Source organism: Bos grunniens, chromosome 16 (assembly GCF_055505025.1).
Source record: "Bos grunniens cultivar Pamir isolate PY7600 chromosome 16, Bosgru_T2T1.0, whole genome shotgun sequence".
In the NCBI taxonomy this organism is placed as follows: domain Eukaryota; kingdom Metazoa; phylum Chordata; class Mammalia; order Artiodactyla; family Bovidae; genus Bos; species Bos grunniens.
Genome location: NC_141180.1, coordinates 59,223,253 through 59,248,492, shown reverse-complemented (window position 1 = coordinate 59,248,492; position 25,240 = coordinate 59,223,253). Strand labels below are relative to the sequence as shown.

Sequence of the window (25,240 nt, the reverse complement as noted above, 5' to 3'; positions counted from 1 at the left end):
TGATGATGATGGTGGTGATGATGGTGGTGATGATGATGATGGTGATGGTAGTGATGATGATGGTGATGATGGTTATGAGTGATGGTGATGATGATGATGGTGATGAATGGTGCTGATGATGGTGGTGGTGATGATGGCAGTGATGATGATGGCAGTGATCATGATGGTGATGATGGTAGTGATGATGATGATGATGCCAAGTTACTAAGAGGTGAGAGATGTTCTTAACAGCTTATTACTCATGTGGCATCAGCATGACCCAAGATCTTTAGGGGACTCTGATGCACATGAAAGCACTGCTCTAAAAGCCCTGAGTCTAGTAGGGCAGGCACACATGGTCGTAGTAAATATGTCATAGTGTCATATAAACACGATATGTAAGGGGCAGAGTTGGAAAGATTTCACTATGGACTTGATGTTTGTGTGGGGCCTCAAGAAGCATCTGTTAGAGCAGGATGAGGGATGGTCATTCTTGACAGAAGGAGTCACCTGTGCAAAAACAGGGTCTCCTTTGAAGGGGCCTGTAGAAGATACTGTAGATATGGTGCCCAGTGCTAGGGGGTGAGGAAAGACTCAGGGAGAGGGTTGCCCTCCAGGGAAGGTATGTAAAGGGAGATAAACAAGATCAAGAACTGACCCAAGAAACCTAATGTTATGGAGGAAACATGTGAGACAATATGACTGAGAAGCGGGGATATCTGAGGGAATGAGAGGAATTGACATCTGTAGGTGGAAACCTGTAATTGTCCTGGATTGTAAATGTTTGGAAATTTGGTGAAGACTTTTCTTTGCATTTATTAGGAAAATGGAAAAATTATCATACAAATAAATGTTGGTTATGAAATCTCAGAGAATGAAGTTAAAGCTGTTAAGAGTTTTCAAATACTAGTTACATGTGTGTTCATGAAAAGTGATTCTTACTTATTATAATGGATCCTCAGGTACCTACCTTGGAGACCTTCGAATTTTAAGGCATGTTCTAAAAGCATCAGACAGAGTCACCTTTCTGTGTACCAGACCCTCTGCTAAGCCCTTTATTAATATTATCTCTGTTCTCACAGCTGTGCTATGAAGTTTGCATGATGAGGCATCTTTTTTCCCCCATTTATTGACATATAATAGCCACATAACATTGTATTAGTTCAAGCTGTACAATATAAGGATTTACTATATGTATATATTGCAAAATGATCACCACAGTAAGTTCAGTTAACACCCATTGCTTCATACACTCATACGTCTGTTTTTCTTTGTGGTGAGAACTGCTAAAATTTACTCTAGTAGCAACTTTCAAATATTCCATATAGTATTGCTGGCTATGGTCACTATGTCATACATTACATCCCTAGAATTTACTTATCTTATAACTGGAAGTTTGTGCCTTTGGACCACCTTCACCCTTTTAAAATATTCTTTCTACTCCTGCATTCTTTCTTATTTTTACAGAAGAAGGTGCTGAGTCACAGAGAAATTAAGTCCCTTGGCCAGAGTCACAGAGCTAGGAGGGGGCAGGGCTGGGATACAAGTCTAACTCTGACTCCCAAGTGCTCACTCCTCACCACATTTGCTGTTTGTAGCAAATCCTTTCCTACCTCTTTGCCTCAAAATCAGCCAGAATAGAAGAAAAATAAGAGAAACTAGGCCGGCCAGAGGGTGGAGTGATATTTGGAGGGAAAGCAAAGACTGAGTTCTCTGAAAAAGCAGCTTGATCAAAGTTAGTCAGAGATACTATAAGATGATTTGAAAATTAAAAACATGATTCCCTGTCCTCCTTTTTCTTCTTTTTTCAATTAAGACACTCTTACATGCCTCCCTGTATAGATGGATTGTGCTCTCTGGCCCTGTTTTAATTATGTGACATGTGACTTCAGTTAATTGAAGGCAAGGTTTGTTAGGTTTTGTTGCCTGTAACGTAAGGTGCTAAATCACTGTTATTCTTTGGCTCCTGACTTTTTGCCCTGAGGTGTGACCTCTGATAGTGGAATACTGATGGTTTGTCTTCCTCACAGAGGCCATCTCATCTCCAGGAGGGGATCTGTACTTGGAGGCTGGAATTTAGAGGACTTTAATGAGTCCTCAAGGGATGTGTACATTCCCAGAGGTTACTGCAGCACTGGCTGCCCCATGACATGAGCAGCAAGCTCTGTTCCAGTTCAAGTCCCCAAATTGGAAAAGATGGGGCTTCCCTGGTGGCTCAGCAGTAAAGAATCTGCCTGCCAAGCAGAAGACACGGGTTCAATCCCTGAGTTGGGAAGATCCCTTGGAGAAGGTAATAGCAACCCACTCTAGTATTCTTGCCTAGACAGAGGAGTCTGGCAAGCTATAGTCCCTGAGGTCTCAAAGAGACAACTTAGTGACTGAACAACAATTGGAAAAGATACAGGTCAAGATGGAAGCCCATTGAATGGAGACTGTGACCTTGGGTTTGTTCAATGTCACTGAACACAGGAATCTGGGAAGGAGGTACTTTTAAGGAAAATAAGGAAGACTAACATCTCCTTATCTATCTGGAGCTCAGCTATGCTGCAATCTAACCTCCTGAAACACAGCCAAGGTCCAGAAGTAAGTCAGAGAGATCCCTGAACACCTTCACAGAAGACACAGCACACATGCAGCTGAATCACTGGAAAGGCAGCCGTTGGTCCTCTCTGGGACTAAGAAATTTGAAACACTGGATAGGAAGGAGCTCTGGAGGAAGACACTCTGACAGGAGGAGGTGAAGCTTTAGACTTGAGGTGTTTGCCAGTGCACCCCAGTCACAGAATGCGATGTCTCTTATGGATAATTTTCCTAAATCTTATCCTGTTTGTAGTTAACCCAGTCTTTGTCTCTGTGGCACCCTGCCTGCCTTCTGATACCTGCTGTGGCCTCATTGGAAATCCCATTTTGGCTTGTTTTTCTCCAACTTTCCACTTGCCTTCAGCGCATTTGGAAGTCTTTGCAGCCTTCAGTGGTAAAGCTCCCTGGTATAAAACTCCCTTCTGTCGGGGGACAGAAATGGATGCTTATGATAACAGCCTTGAATTACGTAGGTGAGGCTAAATTATATTCAGGTAATAACTTGAACGCATGCCATAAAATGCTAGAGAGTTTTATATCCAAAATTGCTTAAAGGTTCTTTTGAAAAATAAAAGACTTAAATGGACAGATCTTTAGCTGTTTGGAGAGCTCAACTATTCAGAAGGACAAAGCCTCTGAAATTTCTAGGTGCCCTTTGATTACTGTATTACTTAACACATAGCTGACAGCCTACTTCCTAGAGGAAAAAGATAGGATCACTAGGAAGAGGTTTTCAGTGTGTTTAGATGGTTGTATGGATGATTTATTAGGATTATTCAGGACATTGATTTTAAGCAGGGGAAGAGTATGTGGGTGTGTGCTCACATGTGGGTGTAGGAGATACTCCCCTACCTATAAAAGCCCTGGGGGAGCTTCTACAAGCCCTGCCCATGGCCTCTTTCCTGGAGATTCTGATTGTCCCTGGAAAGGAAAAGATTTCCCTGTGGACAGATGTGGTTTCCAAGAGCTCTCCTTGTGATTCAGATGCGGTCATTTGCCATGGGCATCACAGATTTAAAACACATCCCAAGGTTGGGGGTCATTCTGTCCCATATTGTAGATGGTTACTCTTTCTAGAGTCAGAATCCCAGGCGGGAAAGACCTAAGATAGCATTTCTGGGAGCAAGCTCAGAGTTAGTTTCATCTGGGGTTCTGCGTCTGTTGATTTCTCCCTGCCCGGGGGAGTCAAGACACCCGAGCTTCTGTGGAAATCATGTTTAGTTTGGCAAGGCGACTCTCTCCTTCCCCTCTCTACAGAATAGTCTGTCAGAGCCGTGATGAATGGTGGTAACATAAAACCGTCCTGTCTTCCTCCTACCCCTGACTTCTGTTATGTTCACGGACTCCAAAGAGCATATACTGGTGTGATCATGATATGACTCCAGATGGACAGCAGTATCACACGGAATAGGAAAGGGATAAAGCCTTCTGATATGAAGGGAAAGAGGAAAACGGAAATTTTTTTCCAAATAGCAGTGACCCTTACTGTATTTTTAGAGATCTATGCCAAAGGGAGCCTTTATTGAAATGTGTTCCGATAAAGCTCCAGTGCTCTGGGAATGTTTTTGAACCTACTAATATTTAGTAGAGCTCTCAGCCTTTTTGGAAAATTGAATACATCTTTATTTGATTAAATCACACTTGTATTTATGATTAAAATCATGCCCAGAGTTATGAGAAGGGGAAAAAGTAGGAAAGAGGAATCTTCTTCAATTTGGATATCGCCAGCATGAGCCAAGTGAATCTGCCACCATGGAGGAAGCTAAGTCCTCAAATTTACAAGCAAAGAAATGAGTCACCAAGAAATTAATAAGTTAGTTAAGGGTATCTATGACCTTGTGGCCACAGGAAACCACCAAGGAATACTTGTGTTTAGGGGTGATGACCTCCAAAGACCTTGGACCTTCCAGCTATTTATAGCTTCCTCTCACCAACTTATACCCTTTTCACACTTATTGCCCTTTTTTTTTTTTTTAAATTGAAGTCAAGTTGATTTATAATGTTGTGTTAGTTTCCGTTGTATAGCAAAGTGATTCAGTTATATATATATATATATATATACACACACACATATATATGTATATATATTCTTTGTCGAGTTCTCTTCCCTTATAGATTATTACAAAATATTGAGTATACTTCCCTGTGGTATACAGTAGATCCTCAAACTCTTAATTTACGCCTATCCCCCTCCCTTTTCCCTTCGGTAATCATAAGTTTGTTTTTTCTGTCTGTGGCTCTGTTTACTGCTCATTTCAAACTTTATCACCTCTAGGATAATAAGATTTGTACCTTTATAACTTTTTCGGTTAGTCACTGTTTAACTGACTCCCCCAAATTTTATGGCCTCAGATACCAATTTTTTATCGATTTTTAGGAGTCAGAAACTTGGACAGGACTTGACTGGGCTGTTCTTCTGCTCCATGTGGCTCTGACCTGGGTCGCTTGATGGTGCTCAGGTGGGAGCTGGGCTGAACTGGACGATCTATGATGAATTTGCTTCTAAGCTTGGAGCTGGAATGGGATGACTGAGCCCCTACTCCTCTCTAAGTAGTTTCAGGATGTACCCATGTGGTCTTCCCAGAAGAAGAGTCAGGATTTTTTACCTGAGGCTCAGGGGCCCAAGTGTCCAAGGCAGAAGCTGCCGGTCCACTTAAAGACAAGGTTCAAACCTAGCAGAACTTCCCTTTCACCTTATTCTATTGATCAAATGTGCTACAACCCAGGTGAAATTCAAAGGGAAAGGAAATAGACCCCATCTCTTGATAGAAAGAGTGTCAAAGAAGTTGCACCCATCTTTAATCTGCCACACCAACACACTGTACAGGGTCATAGACAGAAAACTCTGAGTGAGTGCCTCCTGGCATTGGTAGCAGAATTGATGCCAGTCATCTAGCAATATGGAAGAAGAGCTATGACAAACCTAGACAGCATATTAAAGAGCAGAGACATCACTTTGCTGACAAAGGTCCAGATAGTCAAAGCTATGGTTTTTCCGGTAGTCATGTATGGATGTGAGAGTTAGACCATAAAGAAGGCTGAATACCAAAGAATTGTACTTTTGAACTGTGGTGCTGGAGAAGACTCTTCAGAGTCCCTTGGGCTGCAGGGAGATCAAACCAGTCAATTCTAAAGGAAATCAACCCTGAATATTCATTGAAAGGACTGATGCTGAAGCTGAAGCTCCAATACTCTGGCTACCTGATGTAGAAGAGCCGACTCATTGGAAAAGACCCTGATGCTGGGAAAGATTGAGAGCAGGAGAAGGGGATGACAGAGGGTGTGATGGTTGGATGGCATCACTGACTCTATAGACATGAGTTTAGGCAAATTTTAGAGGTAATGAAGGAGAAGGAAGCCTGGTGTGCTGCAGTCCACACTCTGCAAAGAGTCAGAGTTCAAAGTTAGTGACTGAACAACATAAATAATCTAGCCATATATATCAGACTCAGCTTGTACCTTGCAGTTGCTCAGGGTCTGGTGGAGGAACAGATGTGTAAATGGTGTTTCAATAGTACCGTCTTTCTGCTAATTGAAATATACCCAAGAGACTTCTAGTGCAAAATCTGGAGAATCCAAAGGAATGCCTCAGAACTCATTCCTTCCAGAAGGGAATTGTGAGAATTTGGCAACATCCTACCATCTTGGTTTGATTCCTTGCGTGGACAGGCAGATAATTCCAAGATAATACACCATCTGCCTGAATCAAGATATTTCTTTGAGCCCAGCAATACTTATAGCAGGAATATCTGAATGCATCAGCTTGAGATAGAAGTAGGTTTGGTGAATTACTATGCACAGTATTTTTTTTTCATTGACTAGTTCACTAGTCACCCTTAATGAGACAACATGGTGTAGTGTTTAGTGGTGTGAGTATTGCGATCTAAACTTTCTTAATAATTCCAGTTCACTTGCTGTTTATTGTAAGGGTGAAATAAAACCATGTATATAGTTGCTGGATGGAGAGTGGGCAGTCGATCTATGTTAGTTCCCTTCCTTCCTTGTCATCTCTTAGATTTTGACTTCTAAGTCTTTACTTCTTCCAAGAGGAAGAGCCTTTTACAAAATTACCTATCAAAGTCAGTTGCCAGATTATTTTTAGGTTAATTTATTAGCTTGAGGCCACTAAAAGAAAAACAAAAGAACTCCTTGATGCAGTGTGATGTACTGGGTTGATACATCATGAAACATCAGGAGAGATGTCATCTTCTCACATGGGGCTGGCATGAGACCACAGAGGTTGCTGTCAGATAGCTTTCTAGAATACAGTCTGCTGGTGGTTCTCTGTTAATCAGTGGAAGATAAATGTGTTGGGGTGAAATGAGCTCAGTGGATTTCCAAGGAAACGTATTTCCTGACCTTGGTCATAAGAAGGGCAGTAGTAGTGTTTATTTTTGTAGAGATGGAGCATTCAGCTTCAGTTGAAGTTACCTTTGCCTTAATAAGAGACTCCCACCCCACCTCTACTGGATACTCCATCACAACTTTGATGAACAGAAGTAAAATACAATCTGTCCTTCTGCTTTTCCTCATCCCTTTCTTTAATCCTTTGGATTTTATTTTATTTATTTTATTTTTTTGGACTATGCTGTATGGGTGGGATCTTAGTTCCCCAACCAGGGATTGAACCCTTGCCCCCTGAAGTGGAGGCACAGAATCCTAACCACTGGAGCTCCAGGGAATTCCCAATCCTTGGATTTTAATGCCTAGTAGGATTTGTGTTTAGACAGGCTTGCAAATGTGATGATTTCTTATCTTTAGAGATCTCTTGCAAGGCTATACAATACAAAAACAGTGGCTAAATCTAAGTCACATCCATTTATCTCTGGCTTCAAACTGTACAATACACATGAAATGACTTTTCAGAGTTGCAGGTGAAAGCGTGACTTGATGGTTATGGAGCAAAATAAATAAACGAAGATTTTAGTGGGAAGGAGTGAATCACCCACCACTTTAAATAAACATCATATCTCTTCTCTGAGAAAGATTTTAAACTATGCACACCCCTAAGGCTTTACAGTGAAAATTCAAAGTAGATGGCCTCCACTTGCTTTTTAAGGGATTCTAAAGCTGCAATTCAGCCCTGAGTATTCACTTGCAGGACTGATGCTAAACTGAAGCTACAATAATTTGACCACCTGATGTGAAGAAGAGTTGACTCATTGGAAAAGATCCTGATGCTGGGAAAGATTGAAGGCAAAAGAAGAGGGCAGCAGAGGATGAGATGGTTAGATGGTATCACCAACTAATTGGACATGAACTTGAGCAAACTCGGGGAGGTAGTGGAGAACAGGGAAGCCTGGCGCACTACAGTCCATTGGGTCACAAAGAGTCAGACACAACTTGAGTGACTGAACAACAACAACAAAACTGCAGAGTGAAGGATGAGGTTCTTGTCATTGCAAGGACCAGAGTACTCAGTGGGGTTAATGAAAACTGCACCCTTTTCCTGATCCCAAACCCATGCATGTGCACACGCGCATATGTACCATCGTGCTGCACACACACACACGCTCACATACACACACACACACACACACACACAGAGTTCAGCTTTCAGTTCTCATATTGCCCAAGGGTTTATAAAATATAAAGAGGTCAGCCAAGAAAACTGACTGTCTGTTAAATTAGACTTGCAAAAAGTGCCACTGAAAAAAAAAGTTATACTATGCTCCTGTTGTCCAGAATTTTACAGCATACAATCCCCTTAATACTGATCCTAACTCTGGCGCCACATTGGAGACACACGCGGTATAGTAACCCACTTAAAAAAAAAAGCCATGAGGTATAATAAACACTTTGTTTGCACAAGGCTATTAATACCTCAGGTTTTTGCAAACTGATCGAATGACATGCTCGCCTCGTAAGGAAATTGGATCGTTATCATTTGCATTAAGTTATGACGTTACCCAGAGTCTAGGAACCCTGTGAGCAGACAGGACCCCAAAAGTGGTGCAAACAGCCGCCCTTCCCCACTGTATTAAAAAAAAATGTTAATAATCATGCAATTGTAACTAATAATTCTCTGTTCTTTTGCATAATGCGGCTCAGTAACCATGTTGATAATTATCACTGACATATGCATTACTAACCATGTGCAGGGATTATTTTAAGTGCTTTATAATGATTGATTCATTTAATCACTATAATAATCCTATTATTACCTTAATTTTACAAATGAGGAAACGGAGGCACAGAGAAGTTCAGCAACTTGTCCAGGCCACACAACTTGGAAGAGACAGGGCCAGGATTTGAACCCAGATGGCCTAGCTCCAGATGCTGTGCTGTTGCTCACTTTATCCTACTGGTAGGAGGATCACAGGCTTCAGCGTTGGGCCAGTGTGGGTTCCAAGTGTGACTTTGGGGAATCTGAGAAAGGCACAGCACCGAAATGATTCCTCTATCTGTTAAAAGTAAATAAAAACACCTCGTTGGCCAGGATTTTGTAAGGCATGAGCAAATGCATGGAAATTCCTAGCACAATGAGTCCACTCAATGGTTAGTATTATTGTTATTCCCAAAGCACTGATTTTGAACTTTTATGAGAAACCATCTCTTACATTTGCAATCTTTTCAAAATCTCTTAGTAATGAGAACACTCACCTTAGACCCTAGCTCTCCAAGTCCTGGGTGTGCAGTGGCTGTCCCACGAGTTTGCTTCAGGACTTCCTTAAATAATATTTTCAACTCACTCTGCAGGTGGTGGTCTCATTCAATTGCTGGTGAGTAGCTCTGGGTGGGAAAGAAAAGGAACATTGCAGCCAGTCAGCCCTGGTTTCATCATTTACCTTTTTTTGTTTATTAATATTAGTTTTCTGCTCTTACAAATCACTTATCTCTCTGAGCCTCAGTTTTTCATCATCCAATGGAGATACTGTTCTTGTCTAATGAGTTGGTGTGAAGAGAACGCCACTATAGAGTGTCTGGCACATTGGCTGTGTCAGGAGTGGATTATTTTCATCAGGGTTTTGCTTGTCATCTAGAACTTGTTTATATTTCCCCTAGAGTGGGTTTGTGATCGTAAAACTACTCCTCGATGATGTCAGTCATCTCTGGTTGGATGATGTCATTCATCTCTGGTTGGACGAGGTCTCCTCTGACCCATTTCCGGGGATCAGCAGAGCAGAGCAGGATTATGGGAACAGCCGAGGTGTTAGCGTTCTGGATATTTGCTTTATCAGGACTCTGACACAGCTCTGATGAGTTGACTCTGTAATGTGTCTGGCTTTTCTTTTTGAAGAAACCATTACAGAATGACCAACCCCAGTGAGGATATCTTTGTACCTCTGCCTCACCACCACACAAATAGGCTTGATACCTGCTTCCTGTGTTGACTTCAGTAGTTTTATTTTCATCTTATAATTGTATGCCAATTTTTCTATAACTCCATCAGGGCAAAAATTGTTCCAAAGAAGGATATATGTTTATTTCCTGGTAGCAACAATAATCAGAATATTTGGAGGAACTTTTGCTTTAGAACTGTGTTTAGAACCTACAAATACTGAACCATAAATTCTTTCAATGGGGACGAATCTATATTTTTGAAAATCCTGTTGATTCTTGAAAATGGCCAAAAACGGCCAGGTTTTTTTTTTATTTTTGAGAAATTTGTTTTGTTTCAGTATTTCCACACTTTCTGTTTTTGGCTGTGCTGGGTCTTCACTGCGACCTCCAGGCTTCTCTGGTTGCAGGGCATGGGATCTGGAGCACGTGGGGCTCAGTAGCTGCAGTCCATGGGCTCTGTGGTTGTAGCGCATGGACTGAGTTGCTCTGCAGCGTGTGGACTCTTAGTTCCCTGACCAGGGATCAAACCTGCATTCCCTGCGCTGGAAGGCAGGTTTTTGTTTTTTTTTTTTTTAACCACTGGACCACCAGGGAGGTCCCAGCCAACAAAGTTTAAGTCGAAAATAAAAATAGCTAAGTTGATTTTCCTATGTGATTTAAAGTGTTTAAAGGATGGATCCCAAATCCAACCACTTCTAACTTCTCTGCCTCTACTACACTGGTCCCAGGACTTGGACTTTTGTAATGGCCTCATCTCGCTGTTTGCACCCTAGCCCTGTTCAAGGCCATTTGCAACACAGCAGTGGGGCTGATTTCTCCCAAGAGGTTGCTTAGATCCAAATCTCCTGCCCAGAGCCCTGTCACGGCTTCTCACCTCACTCTGTGTAAGAGCCAACAGCCTTCTTGTGCCTCGTGAGGCCGTCCCTTACCCATTGCTCACTCGTCCCCCAGCCATGACTGGTTCCACTCAGGGCGTTCTTCGTCCTTCCCTCTTTGCTGCTCCTCACCCTGGGCTCACCTCCTCCTCACGTCTGCAGCTGCTGTTCCTTCCACCCACAATGCTCTTTACTGCTTCCCAGAAGCCTCTCTCTCATCATTCCTTCAGATTTTTCTTCAAATGTCACTCACTCAGAGACCTCCCTGGCCACCCTGTGTGATGTCTAAGGTCCCTCTTCCTAACATGTACCATCCCCTTTCTTCACTGTTTGTTTCTCCTCCATACCCATGCCCTGTGGTACACTTGATCTTCTCTTCTTCATCTTATTTATGATCTTGTCTGTACCTCTGGGGGTAAACTCCCAGAACAGCACCTAGTGCATATGTATGCTCAACAAACGTCTTTGAATACACTGAAGGAACATTTCAAAATAAGATTTAAGTACAAGGAACACTGTGGAAATAAGAGTGTAACATCATCAGGGGACTCTTGAGAAACATCATTTATTTGGATTTGGAAATTCTGCTAGATTTGTTCTAACCATAGCCATGTAGCTATTTATGAAGAAAGAAACATGGATAGCTACCCATTTTCTGTTACTTATTCAGAGCTACTTCTGGTAAGTGAATAATAACCATGTAGATAAAATACATACATATGCATATAATGAATTAGTGAAACTGATACTCTTGGGTAACCCATCAACACGGTAGAAAAGACAGGCTCTTTGTTTTTTTTAGACTCCTTACTTTAGAGTCACACCCCCTAAATTAAAGGGCTCAGCTGAATGTGAGCTGGGACTTGAATTATAGTACAGGTCACATGGGTTGTTGGGAGCCAGGAAGAAGGAGAAGGGGGTTGGAAGTGTGTTCCCCAAGTATGTGTGTGTTCGTGTGGAGTTGCAGCAGGATTGGAAGGGGAAATTGAATGAGGAAATGAAGATATGGCCTCAGAGAGCTTGAAGTTTTGTTGGCGGGACTCATTCACCCCATGGTAGGAAGCAACCTGGTCATTATCAGCACCCTTGGTACTGAGCTCTGTGGTTTGGCCCCAGGGACCAAGTAGAACTATGGTCTTGACTTTGTTGCCCTTCAGATTCCATCACTGATGGGTGGAAGGCACGTGCCTCTTTCCTTGCCTGTGAGGACGTGACTTGTGACTGCTTGAATCGTTTTCTCTGTTGTGTGATTTACATCCAATGGTCTTGTGAATGCTGTTGAGCTGCAGAGCATCAGAGACTTTCCATTTCCACAAAGGACTCCTTCATCCCCCAGACCTATAGAGATTCATTTGCTTGTTTATACAGATGTGCAGTCAGCACAAAGGCCTGTGTATGGAGACTGAAAAAAAGTGAAGGAAACAATAGGGAATTATGAGGTGTTTCCATCAGAAAGGAGAGGCTTCCCTCTGTGTGTGTGTGTGTGTGTGTGTGTGTGTGTGTATTTATATGTATGTGTGTGTATGGGCTTCCCTGGTAACTCAACTGGTAAAGAATCTGCCTGCAATGCAGGAGACCCTGATTCGATTCCTGGGTCTGGAAGATTCCCTGGAAAAGGGATAGGCTACCCACTCCAGTATTTTTGGGCTTCCCTGGTGGCTCAGATGGTAAAGAATCGGCCTGCAATGCAGGAGACCTGAGTTCATTCCCTGGGTTGGGAAGATCCTCAGGAGAAAGAAATGGCAACTCACTCCAGTATTCTTGCTTGGAGACTCCCCATGGACAGAGGATTCTGGCGAGCTACAGTCCATGGGGTTGCAAAGAGTCGGACACAAAGGAACAACTAAGCACGTATCTGTGTATATATTAATATATTGTGTACGTGTATGTATGTGTGTGTATATATGTGTGGATGTACATTTGTGTGGTGTGTGTGTATATGTGTAGCTTGCAAGTATCATTTCCATAAAGGTCATTGAAGCCCTCTGTATGCCATACGTTATTACTTGCACTTGGATCTGTATAACATAGTAGCCTATCAATGTGCATTCAGTTCAGTTCAGTTCAGTCGCTCAGTCGTGTCCGACTCTTTGTGACCCCATGAATCGCAGCACGCCAGGCCTCCCTGTCCTTCACCAACTCCCAGAATTCACTCAGACTCACGTCCATCAAGTCAGTGATGCCATCCAGCCATCTCATCCTCTGTCGTCCCCTTCTCCTCTTGCCCCCAATCCCTCCCAGCATCAGAGTCTTTTCCAATGAGTCAACTCTTCGCATGACGTGGCCAAAGTACTGGAGTTTCAGCTTTAGCATCATTCCTTCCAAAGTAATCCCAGGGCTGAAATCCTTCAGAATGGACTGGTTGGATCTCCTTGCAGTCCAAGGGACTCTCAAGAGTCTTCTCCAACACCACAGTTCAAAAGCATCAATTCTTTGGCGCTCAGCCTTCTTCACAGTCCAACTCTCACATCCATACATGACCACAGGAAAAAACATAGCCTTGACTAGACGGACCTTTGTTGGCAAAGTAATGTCTCTGCTTTTGAATGCTATCTAGGTTGGTCATAACTTTCCTTCCAAGGAGTAAGTGTCTTTTAATTTCATTACTTTGGTCAGTAAAGAGAAAGAGTTAATATTAGACATAATAATGTAGATTTCTCAGCTCCAAAGAGACTGTGTTGTCAGGTGAGTCTTCCTTTCAAAGTTGATGTGCATTCTGTAGGCTTCTACTATACAGGATCTCATGAAGCTCTTACGAAGAACAAATTCCTTACAACCCCCTAGAGGGATACAGTCACTGGAGAGCCATGGCAATTACAGGATGTGGTGATGAGAGAAGGAGGCAAAGAACTGGGTCTGTTAGGCCACTTTTCAAAAGATTCATGCAGTATGTAAGCTTGTTAGATACCCACAAGGTGACCCAGCATTGCTCAAGGAGGCTGCAGTTAAACGGGGCTGGGGGGTTATGTTTATGCCTCATGGAAGAGAAGTCTTTATCCAATTCTGCTCTAAGACTCCACTTTCTATTACATGGAAATTCAGCTCTCTTGCTTTTTGTCATCATTTTCATTCCTACAATGAAATATATTAAGTAAGGTAAAATGCAGTATAAAATCATTTACATTGTCTGGTGATTCTTTGTCATCATAGTTAGATAGAGATAAAGATATATAGATACAGATGTCTATCTATGAAGTCTCTGTGAAGTGTGTGTCATATGTATGTATGAAATTCTGAGAAGTAGTTTCTATCACTTCTAAAAGATTGATTGTTCAGGGGCTTATATGTCACTTGATCATATATGTCTTTCTAATGAAGTCTGTTAGTCAATAAGAATTTACTGAAGTTGGACCATGTAAACTGCAGTGGAAAATACTCTTTGGAAGAATAAGAAAGTGCTTTTTGCTTTGAAGAACTTCCTAATCAGACTGAGCACCCGAAAATAGCCAACCCTGTGTAATGTATGAGCATCTACTGTTATAAGTTGAATTATATCCCTTCAAAATAGATACATAGGCATCCTGACCCTCAGCACTTCAGAACGTGACCTTATTTGGAAATAGGTGCATTGCAGATGTAATTAGTTAACATGAGGTTATACCGGAATAGGGTAGGCTTCTAATTTTATATGGGCAGTATCCTTCTAAGAGGACAGCCGTGTGCACGTGAAAAGATGTGCAACATCCCCAATTATTATTAATAGAGAAATGCAAGTCAGAACTACAGTGAGGCATCACTTAACACTGATGGCCATCAGAATGGCCATCATGAAAAAATTTACAAATAACAAATGCTAGACAGAGTGTGGAGAGAAAGGAATCCTCCTACACTGTTGGGAATGTAAATTGGCACAGCAGCTATAGAAAACAGTATGGAGGCTCCTTAAAAAACTAAGAATAGAGCTATCATATGATCCTACAATCCCACTCTTGGGTATATATACAGAGAAAATTCTAATTGGAAAAGATACGTGCATCTCAGTGTTGATAGTGGCACTATTTACAATAGCTAAGACATGGAAGAACCTAAGTTAACATTGATACATGAATGGATAAAGAAGATGTGGTACAATGATATATACAATAATATACACAAGATATGTACAGTGGAATATTACTCAGCCAGAAAAGAGTGAAATAGTGCCATTTGCAGCAACATGGGCGGACCTAGAGTTCGTCATACTCAGCAAGTGATGGTTTATGTTTGCCTGGCTTCAAAGCCTAGTGTATGAACCTTTTCCCTACACTAATGATTTCCAAAGGCACTTGGCAAACTCCATGGGTTTTTCAAAGAAACCTAAGGAACTACAGAGGGTATGGAATGTCTTCATCAACCCGATGAATATATTGGATGCATAGTGACTGGTACTGTGGCAAGGATAGTCGAGATGCTGAATAGCATAGTTAAGGTTCAGAGAAATTCTAAAGTGCTAAACACCCAGGTCAAAAAAGAGCTGCAAAGTTACTGGAGACATATGTCTAATTTGCATTTAGATTCAAAAATGAACTGTGTCAGTTACCCCACTCCGGTACTTTTGCCTAGAAAATCCCATGGATGGAGGAGCCTGGTGGGCTGCAGTCCATGGGGTCGCTAGAGTCGGACACGACTGAGCGACTTCACTTTCACTTTTCACTTTCATGCATTGGAGAAGGAAATGGCAACCCACTCCAGTGTTCTTGCCTGGAGAATCCCAGGGACGGGGGAACCTGGTGGGCTGCCGTCTATGGGGTCGCAAAGACTTGGACACGACTGAAGCGACTTAGCAGCAGCAGCAGCAGCAGTATATACTAGAACGGTAGTTTTCTGAGTAGTCCCGAGACCAGCAGCTGGTGCATCACCAAGGAAGATGTTAGAAATACAAGTTCTTGTGCCCCTCTTATCCCTATTAAATCAGAAGCTCTAGAGATGTTTTAATAAGCCCTCTAGTTGTGTCAATGCAGGCTGAAGTTGAAGAACCACTGGCTAGAAAAACCAACCTTCTTCTCTGCCTTCTTTCATTTCTTTGTCTTTATTCAATGTCATTCCAGAAAGGACTTGGGGTGGAAAATCTGACTTAATGGTTTGTGTAAGAACAAAGGTTTTATTTTACGAAAAGTTTAGATTCAGTGGTGTGATGTGGCTGCTGCCAAAAATAAAGAGTTGGCATTGGAAATAGTGACCAGAACAAGGGAAGCAAGAGGCAGCCCCCTCCTCATTTGGCATATTCTCTATATTTGCCATATTGCACTAGACTGTACCTGGAGTTTGTTGAGGAACTGATTTTCAGAGGGATATTGAAAAGGGGTTTGACAAGGATGGCAGAGCTCCACAAACCTTGTCTTGAAGGAAGAAGTTGAGGAAAGCCCCCTCCTATGATGGGGGGCTGACAGAGAGAAGAAAGAGAACTTGACATCTTGTTCCAGAGGGCAGAAAACATACAGTGTTGGAAAGCCTCCTCCACTGGTATGAACAGGGCAAGATGTTTCCAGGCTTTTTCTGCAAGGTGTTGGCAATCCAGGTAAGTCCCTCAGGCTTTTTCTCCTCCAGCTGTAGTACTTAGATGATAAGGGCTAGAATGTCCACTTCACAGGTGTCTGTGAAGACTGAGAAATGTGACAATGTTTCAATATTTGAAAAACTAGCATAATTGTATGATGATGAACCAATGGTACTGTTATTAACTAAGACGAGTTGATGGAAATTTTAAGTTCAAGATGAAGAAAAATTTCATCCTACCAGTTGGCCAAAAGAGGGATGATCTTCCTCAACAAGTAGCAAGTTCACTGTCATGAGAGGTCTTCAGATCAAGACAGAGATGTTAGAGTATGAATTGTTTTGGTTTGGAGAGATGGCCTCTGAGTGCCTCTCTGACGCTTGTATTTCATGACACAGAGATTAGTGACTCAAGGTGAGGTAGATCTAAGAGATTGGTGCTTGGAGCCAGCAGAATGAAGGTTTAATTTGGCATTGCGTTGTCACTCTGTGCATGCCAATACGTGCCACAGCAAACGTTTTAAACACTGAAATGCATTTAAACCTTAAGTACATTAAATATCAGGCTTCCCAGGTGGCACTAGTGGTAAAGAACCTGCCTACCAATGCAGGAGACATGAGCTGCAGGTTTGATCCCTGAGTTGGGAAGATCCCTTGGAGGAGGGCATGGCAAGCCACTCCAGTATTCTTGCCTGGAGAATCCCGTGGACAGAGGAGGCTGTCCATTGGGTCGCACAGAGTCGGACGTGACTGAAGCAACTTAGCACGCATGCACATTAAAAACATTTAAAAAGTCCATCCATGTCTCTACAAATGAACCAATTTTGTTCCTTTTTATGGCTGAGTAATATTTCTTTGTATGTATGTACCACATCTTCTTTATCCATTCCTCTGTCAATGGACATGTGGTGCATGTGTATTTTTAAATTATGTTTTTCTCTGCGTATATGCCCAGTAGTGGGATTGCTGGATCATATGGTAGTCCTGTTTTTAAAGGAACCTTCATATTGTTCTTCATACTAAGGAGGGAAGGAGAGTGGAATGGATTGGGAAATTGGGATTGAAATATATACAATACTATGTTTAAAATAGATAAGTAATGAGAACCTACTGTATAGCTTATAGAAACCTACTCAGTGCTCTGTGGTGACCAAAATGGGAAGGCAATCCAAAAAATAACCACACACACATATAGCTGATTCATTGTATTATGTGGTAGAAACTAACACAACATTGAAAGCAATTATACTCCTATAAAAATTAATAAAAAAAAGAAAGAAACATAAAAAAAATTAAAAAGGAACAAGATGGGCCCACACTAGATAACCTCATTTTCGTTTTTCTCTCCTATGATTTAATCTCTCTTTCCATTAAAAGTCTGATTGAATGGGCCCCTAGGTTTTTCTGTAGATCTATTGATGTCTGAATATGGAAAGTAAAGTAGAATTCCCAGTGCTTTCTTATAACTCTTTGCAATGTTTCATAGGAATGGAAGAGGTGTCTTCGGGTTCTAAGCCAAATCCTGGATTGATTTACATCATTTTTCCTTTAAGACTAAGATTTCCTCTGGCTAGAATTCTGCATCTAGAGTTCTATTTCTTCTTTTTTTCCTTGCTCCTAAACTATTGGGTAACATTGGTGACTTTTGCCTCTCTCCACTCCCTGATTGGCTGGTTTCCAGTGTCAGAGGGATGAATGGATCCTTTTGTGCAAGGAGTTTTATAATTTAGGGAAGAACTGAGAGCTTTGCCAAAGATAGTACGTGGGCATTTTACACATATTACAGATAATGTGTATATATCAATAACATAATGAAGGTACCATTCAGGCATCGCTGTGGGTGGTAGCTAAGTAAGAGACAGCTATATCTCATTTTTAATATATTAGAGACTCTCTTCTAATTTAGTCAACAACAGTTGTTGGTCTGTTATTTAAAGAAAAAAGTCAGTTAAAGCAAAAACTTTAGAAAAAAAATTGTAAAAACAAAATTGGGAAGGCAGGAGGTAAACTTTTATTTTAACTTAAAATGTATACATGTGTGTGTATATATATGTTTCACACACACACACCCTAACACAATGTAAATGCTGAGTTTTCTGTAAAAGACCAACGCCTCTTCTTTGACTATGGCTCTGTCTGTTGCCAATCCAGGGCTTCCAGGTGGCTTAGTATTAAAGAATCTGCCTGCCAGTGCAGGAGACATGAGAGACATAAGATCCCTGGGTCAGGAATATCCTCTGGAGAAGGAAATGGCAACCCATTCCGATATTCCTCCCTGGAGAACCCCATGAACGAGGAGCCTGGTGGGCTACAGTCCATAGGGTCACAAAGAGTTGGACATGATTTAGCAACTGAACAATGACAACAAATTGCCAATCCATGTCTACTATTTTGCCTAAACCACATCCATAGCACATTGTCAATGATTTTTAGTTTTTAGTTTCTTTGAGGGAGAGACTCATTTCAGGACATCTGCTAAGTGAACAGAGTGCAAGATCCTTCTAAATTTTTAACACATTGTTTTTTTTTTAAAATTTGATAGCTGTCGCTCCCACATCTAAAATTGGGAAAAAATTATCACAGTAAAATACACCTAACATAGAATTTAACTTTTAATCATTTTTTAGAGTATACAATTCAGTGGCATCAAATAAATTCACAGTGTTGTCCAACCATCACCGCTATCCATTTATAGAAAAAATTTTATCATCCTAAATGGAAACTGTGCCCATAAAAAATAACTTCCCATTCCTGCTACCCCCAGCCCCTGGTCACCTCTGTCCTACTTTATATCTTCATAAATTTGCCTATTCTAGGTATCTTGTGTAAGTGAAATTGTGTAATATTTGTCCTTTTGTGTCTGGCTTATTTGACTTAGCATAATTTTCAAGATTCATCCATGTTTTAATATGTCATCATTTCATTACTTTTCACGGCTGAGTAGTATTCTATTGTATGTGTAGACTGCATTTTCTTTATCTGTGTATCTGTTGATAGACACTTGGGTTGTTTTTATCATTTTGCTATTGTGAATAATGCTGCTATGAACATTGGTATACAAGTATTTATTTGAGTCCCTATTTTGAATTCTTTTGGGTATGGATCTAGGAGTAGTAGAATTGCTAGATCATATGGTAATTGCATGTTTACCTTTTTGAGGACTCACCAAACTATTTTTCAAAAAAATTTTTTTTAAAAGAAACTTGTTTTGGGAAGACTTTCTAAGGCATTCAGGTCTGTTCTCACAGAAGCATAGCTTTCTTTACATTTGGTCCTGTATTTCATCAGTTTCCAGAACATCTAAAGAACTTGGATAATTACAATATCATGTTCAACTTGATATTGAACAGGCTTAGAAAGATATACGATTGATACTCTCTAAGCACTCAACTGGTAAGACCAGAAGTCCTTGGAACATACTAGAGAGTATCTTTCCAGTAATGAATCCCACTGTGCTGTGGGCATCAGCCAATACCTATTACAGAACAAATGGAGAACACTGGTTAATCTGGACAGTAAAACAGCAGCCAGTTAAGAGAGTTTTTACCATTCAACTAAATTATCTTTGTTATGATAAAATGTATAAAGGAATTTAGAAACGATTGTGATTCTAGGGAAAAAAAGCCATCCAGGACTGTTAATATCAATACACTTGTTGGGACACTAGCAGAAGAAAGGCTGGCAGAAAAGGCTAAATAGAATGGGAAGTTGACCGAGGTGCTCATTTTTGTATCAACTCTTGAATTTAAGAAAATTCTACTCGATAAAAGCAGTGGGTTGATTTTCTTTCCTTACAGCTTAATTTAGCGTGGGTGATAAATGGAGGATAAACAGGGAACAGGGAGAGTGTGCCTATTCTTAGAAAATACCTTTCAAGTTAAGATTCGAGACTTTGGGATGTGATTAGAAGGTTTTCTAGCCAGTTCTGAAATTAAACCCCCAAGCTGTAGGAGGAGTACTTTTATACAGCATCATCCATCCTTAATGGTGACCCAAGTGATTAAAGGTTTGGGAAACTGGCCCTCAAAATATGGTCTAAAGGAATTGGGTTTATTTAGCTTAGAGAGGGAGACTGAGCATGCTGAGGGGGACTTAATAATAGTCTCCAAGAATATGAGGGATATTCTATGAGTGATGGAAAGCAGCTGTTTCCTGTTTCCACTAAGGACTGGATAAGAAAGAATGGAGTTAAATTGCAACAAGTGGGTTTAAGAACTCCTTGGCCATAAAGTTCAAGACAACAAACCCACAAGACTGAAGTCACTTTTCTGTTTCAGAATTTGGTAGCTCAATAGCTGTCTTTCTTGGTGGTTTGAATTGGCCTGTTCTTGAACTAGTAAAAAGATATGGAGGACCTTTCACCCGTGTGAGAGTATGAGGTTGTCCGATGTCAGAACGTACCAGTGTTCTGTGGCTGAGGAAGCACTTATCTTCTAATGAGATTTAAAAAGAAAAAAAATTCAGAATCTCTTTGCTCCTCCTTGATTTGATTTTAAAGCCAGATAATCTAGATTTACCTTCTCTATAAGATAAGTTTAATTAGATTTGCTAGTGTGCATTTTTTCTGCCCATGTTGTCAATGTGGTCATGATTTTTTTTAATATTCTGTATTTTTAGTGAGATTGTGTGTATTTGTATATATACACATATGTGAAAAGTGAAAGTGTTAGTTGCTCAGTCCTGTCCAACTGTTTGTGGCCAATGGACTGTAGCCTGCAAGGCTCCTCTGTCCATGGAATTCTCCAGGCAAGAATACTGCAGTGGATGGCCATTCCCTTCTCTGTGGGATCTTCCCAACCCAGGGATCCAACCTGGGTCTTTTGCATTGCAGGTAGATTCTTTACCGTCTGAGCTACCAGGGTAGGCCCACATACACATACACACACACATATATGTATACAGACATATATGATATCTTAAGTTATGAGATATATACATATATCTCACAGATACATATTGAAGATATTTGATATATGATAGATATGTCTTTATCAGATGTAATTAATTCAACAATGAAAGCAATGTGTTTTGTTCTAGACAGTGCATCTAAGTGTTAGGGATATGAAGATGAATAAGATATACACTATGCTAATTAGAGCTTCCCAGGTGGCACTGGGAAAAAGCTGGCTTAACACTCAACCTTCAAAAAACTAAGATCATGGCATCTGGTCCCATCACTTCATGGCAAATAGATGGGGAAACAATGGAAACAGTGACAGACTTTATTTTCTTGGGCTCCAAAATTACCGCAGATGGTAACTGCAGCCATGAAATTAAAAGACGCTTGCTCCTTGGAAGAAAAGCTGTGACAAACCTAGACAGTGTATCAAAAAGCAGAGACATTACTTAGCTGACAAAGGTCCATCTAGTCAAAGCTATGGTTTTTCCAGTAGTCATGTATGGATGTGAGAGTTGGACAATAAAGAAGGCTGAGAGTCAAAGAACTGATGCTTTTGAGCTGTGGTGTTTGAGAAGACTCTTGAGAATCCTTTGGTCTGCAAGGAAATCAAACCAGTCAATCCTGAAGGAAATCAGTCCTGAATATTCATTAGAAGGACCAATGCTGAAGCTGAAGCTGAAGCTCTAGTACTTTGGCCACTGGATGCAAAGAGCCGACTCATTAGAAAAGACCCTGATGCTGGGAAAGATTGAAGAGAGGAGGAGACAGGGAAAACAGAGGATGGGATGGTTGGATGGCATAACTGACTCAATAGACATGAGTTTGAGCAAGCTCCAGGAGATGGTGAAGGACAGGGAAGCCTGGAGTGCTGCAGTCCGTGGGGTTGCAAAGAGTCAGACACGACTGAGTGACTGAATAAGAACAGCAAGGTAACAGTAGTGGTAAGGAATCTGCGTGCAGTGCAGGAGACATAAGAGACACGGGTTCAGTCCCTGGGTCAGAAAGACCCCCTGCAGGAGGGCATGACAACCCACTGCAGTATTCTTGCCTGGAAAATGCCATGGACAGAGGAGCCTGGTGGGCTACAACCCATAGGGTCACAAAGAGTCAGACATGATTGAACTGACTTAGCATGCACATGTTAATTAGGAACAAAGCAAGTACACAAAGCATTATGAAATAACACATCATGATAGAAAGTCAGCTAGAGGAAGAAATTTAAAGTTGGAAAGGTGAGCTTTGGGAATGTTACCGTTTTTAGTCAGAGACGGATGGAAATGCCTGAAAACGTCTTCTCAACTATTAGGTGAATTGTACTGATTTCCCTGAATTGGATAGATAGTGTCTTATTTCCCCAACTGGGAGTATTTCCAAGGCAGGAAATCAAATCAAGGTTTGATTTCCAGAGGATATAACTGTTAAGTTGCATCTTGAAAGTTATAGATAAGTCAGCATTAACTAACTACATATATGTCCCATGTGGTATATTTTCATCTTCTACCAACATTTACTATAATCTTATTAGAAATATTTGCCTCTGTCATTGACTATTTTCTGTCATCTGGAAAGGGGTAAGGGTGAGTCATGATCCAAGAGGGCTCTCACAACTCTTTTGGCCTTCAAGAATCCAGCATCAGAGTTGGAAAAATAACTTGGAATTGCTTTGAATCATTTGTTCACTGTGAGGCTTTGGGCAACTTATTCAACCTCTCTGAGTTTTGGTTTCCTTCATCTACCTGACAGGAATGTTTTCAGAATTAAATTAAATGAAATAATGTGTGCCAAACTCAGGGCCCATGTACTCAGCCCTTAAATCATGTTTCTTTTCTTCCTTTGGTTCACAAAGGGCATCTCTTGTGTATGGTAGGATCACGATTACCTCTAGATTCTCTGCGCATAGTGGGGTTTGTTGCACTTGAGAGGCAGGCTTGTAGAGTAAGGTTAGTCTAAAGATTCATGAGGACATCTGAAGTCCAATTATATGATTTTCTCCCTATTTTGTACTTCCTTAATCCAGAAGAAGCTCTAATACTTTGCCACCTGATGCGAAGAGCCAACTCATTAGAAAAGACCCTGATGCTGGGAAAGGTTAAAGGCAAAAGGAGAAGGGGGCAACAGGAGATGAGATAGTTAGATAGCATCACTGACTCAATGTACATGAACTTGAGCACATGCTGGGACATAGTGAAGGACAGGGAAGCCTGACATGGTGCAGTCCTAGGCGCTGCAGGGAGTTGGACACAACTTAGTGACTGAACAACAATCCAGAAAAAAAAAAGTCTACTATAATGCCAAATTTCCTAGGAAGTGTCTGTTGTTGGACTGCTTGAAACCAATGATGTGCACACATGGAAGGAAAATGCATTGTAAAATCTGCAGGAACACTATGTGTTTTTGTTTTACAAGGTTTAAAGGAGGATAAATCAATCTTCTAGATATGCAGGCAGTCCTATTAATAGACATTGATTAAGTCAAGTGCTGTGCTTTGAAATGATATCAAATTGATGACCTGATCCCAGCCCTGGCAAGGTTTATGAACTTGTTGCAGAGACCAAACATGTATACATGAAGTAACCACATCACGGTTAGACTCAGTCTCAGGAAATAAATATAAAGAACAGGGCTTGAGCCTGTAAGTACTGAGGAAAGGCAGGATATGGGTTTGGGTAGGGATTTAATATAGTTCTTGGAGACTTAGAGTCGTGGTTTGACTGGTTCATAAAACACTATCATTTAAAGACAGACAGAAAGTTTTTTAAAAAAGCAACCTAAAATGCTCACTTCCTATAGAAACCCAAGAACAGACTGCAGTTGCTCTTAACTTATTTGAAATAAATGCATCTTTCTAAATTGTTAGTGTTCAGGCTGATTTCCTTTCAGACTCTCCCTCCACACCGTGCCAGACTGCTCCTGCCCAAATTCGTTCTTTGTCTGCGGGATGTGGAATATCCTTATAAATCATAACAAGTCACAGGGAGAGTAAAAATCCCAGCTAGAGACTTACCTCCAAAGTTGAGGCATGTCCCATATTTTATTAAAATGGTGGTGGATTTAGGAACCAAGATTAGGGCCTTTGTCTCTTTATTTGAAGAAGATTTATATTCAGAGCCTTCCAAGGGTGAGCCCAGATCCTCTGACCTGGACCAGTCCTCTGGTCCCTCCCCACATCCCAGCTCCCCATACGAAATATAGTCGGGAAGCAGAACAACAAAACCATTAACTTAATAGCATAGAATTTATGGCCGAAATCTTGCAAAGCTTGTGTCAGCAGAGGAAAATAATTACTGTCACTTTCTTTGAGACACTTGGCTTTATGGTTTCTGTCACCTTTATCAAAACACATGGGTGATTTAGTAGCTCTATTTTTCATGGCATATGGCCTGGTGTTACTTTTTTATGCATGTGGCCATGCCCATGAGATGACAGTACTTGGGTAGACTGGAGCAGGACTCACCTCAGACAGTGAATTGGGATACTGTTAATAGTTTGGGTTTAGTCCTGCTGTCAGTATGCCAGCTGAGCTTTTCTCTTGCCCTTTCCTCCTTTAGATTCTCAAATCCAAAGATTTAACATCTCCAACCCAGCGCTACATTGACAGCAAAGTCGTGAAAACCAGAGCAGAGGGCGAATGGCTCTCCTTCGACGTCACTGATGCTGTTCACGAATGGCTCCACCATAAAGGTGACCACTGCTTTCTGTTTTCCTCCTTCGATGTTCACTGATCCTAAATTATTTGCAAAGCACTGGCAGGTGGAGGCGTATTAGATGCACAGAAAAATAACCTCCTTGACGTCATGTTTTCCAGACAGGAACCTGGGATTTAAAATAAGTTTACACTGTCCCTGCTGCACCTTTGTACCATCGAATAATTACATCATCCCCAATAAAAGTGAAGAACTAGAAGCACGCTTTGCAGGTAAATGAAACTTGGGCAAAGGAGGTGGGGGAGGGAAGGCCTCTGTCGATAATCTGGGGGAATGAGGTCAGTTTGTGTGTGAAAATGAGATTTGTTTGGTCAAAGCTATGGCTGGGGTAAGATACGTGAAGGCAGAAAGGGATTGGTTTCCAGTTTACATTGCTCGAAGCTGGGTGATGACTTGGCAATACTAACTGACAGACTTACCAGCCTTCCAGACTCTTAAAGAACCTG

The 25,240-nt window shown here is 41.2% G+C and overlaps 1 protein-coding gene across 8 annotated transcripts in view; it reads left to right on the top strand.

Moving 5' to 3' along the window:
• TGFB2 (transforming growth factor beta 2) overlaps nt 1–25,240 on the top strand; it is a 95,597-nt gene that overhangs the window by 59,754 nt on the left and 10,603 nt on the right. For all 8 annotated transcript variants that reach the window (XM_086342762.1, XM_086342759.1, XM_086342767.1 and 5 more), the window contains 2 exons: nt 24,639–24,771; nt 24,896–25,006. In XM_086342762.1, the coding sequence (XP_086198888.1) occupies nt 24,639–24,771; nt 24,896–25,006 (244 nt within the window). The remainder of the gene's footprint in view (nt 1–24,638; nt 24,772–24,895; nt 25,007–25,240) is intronic.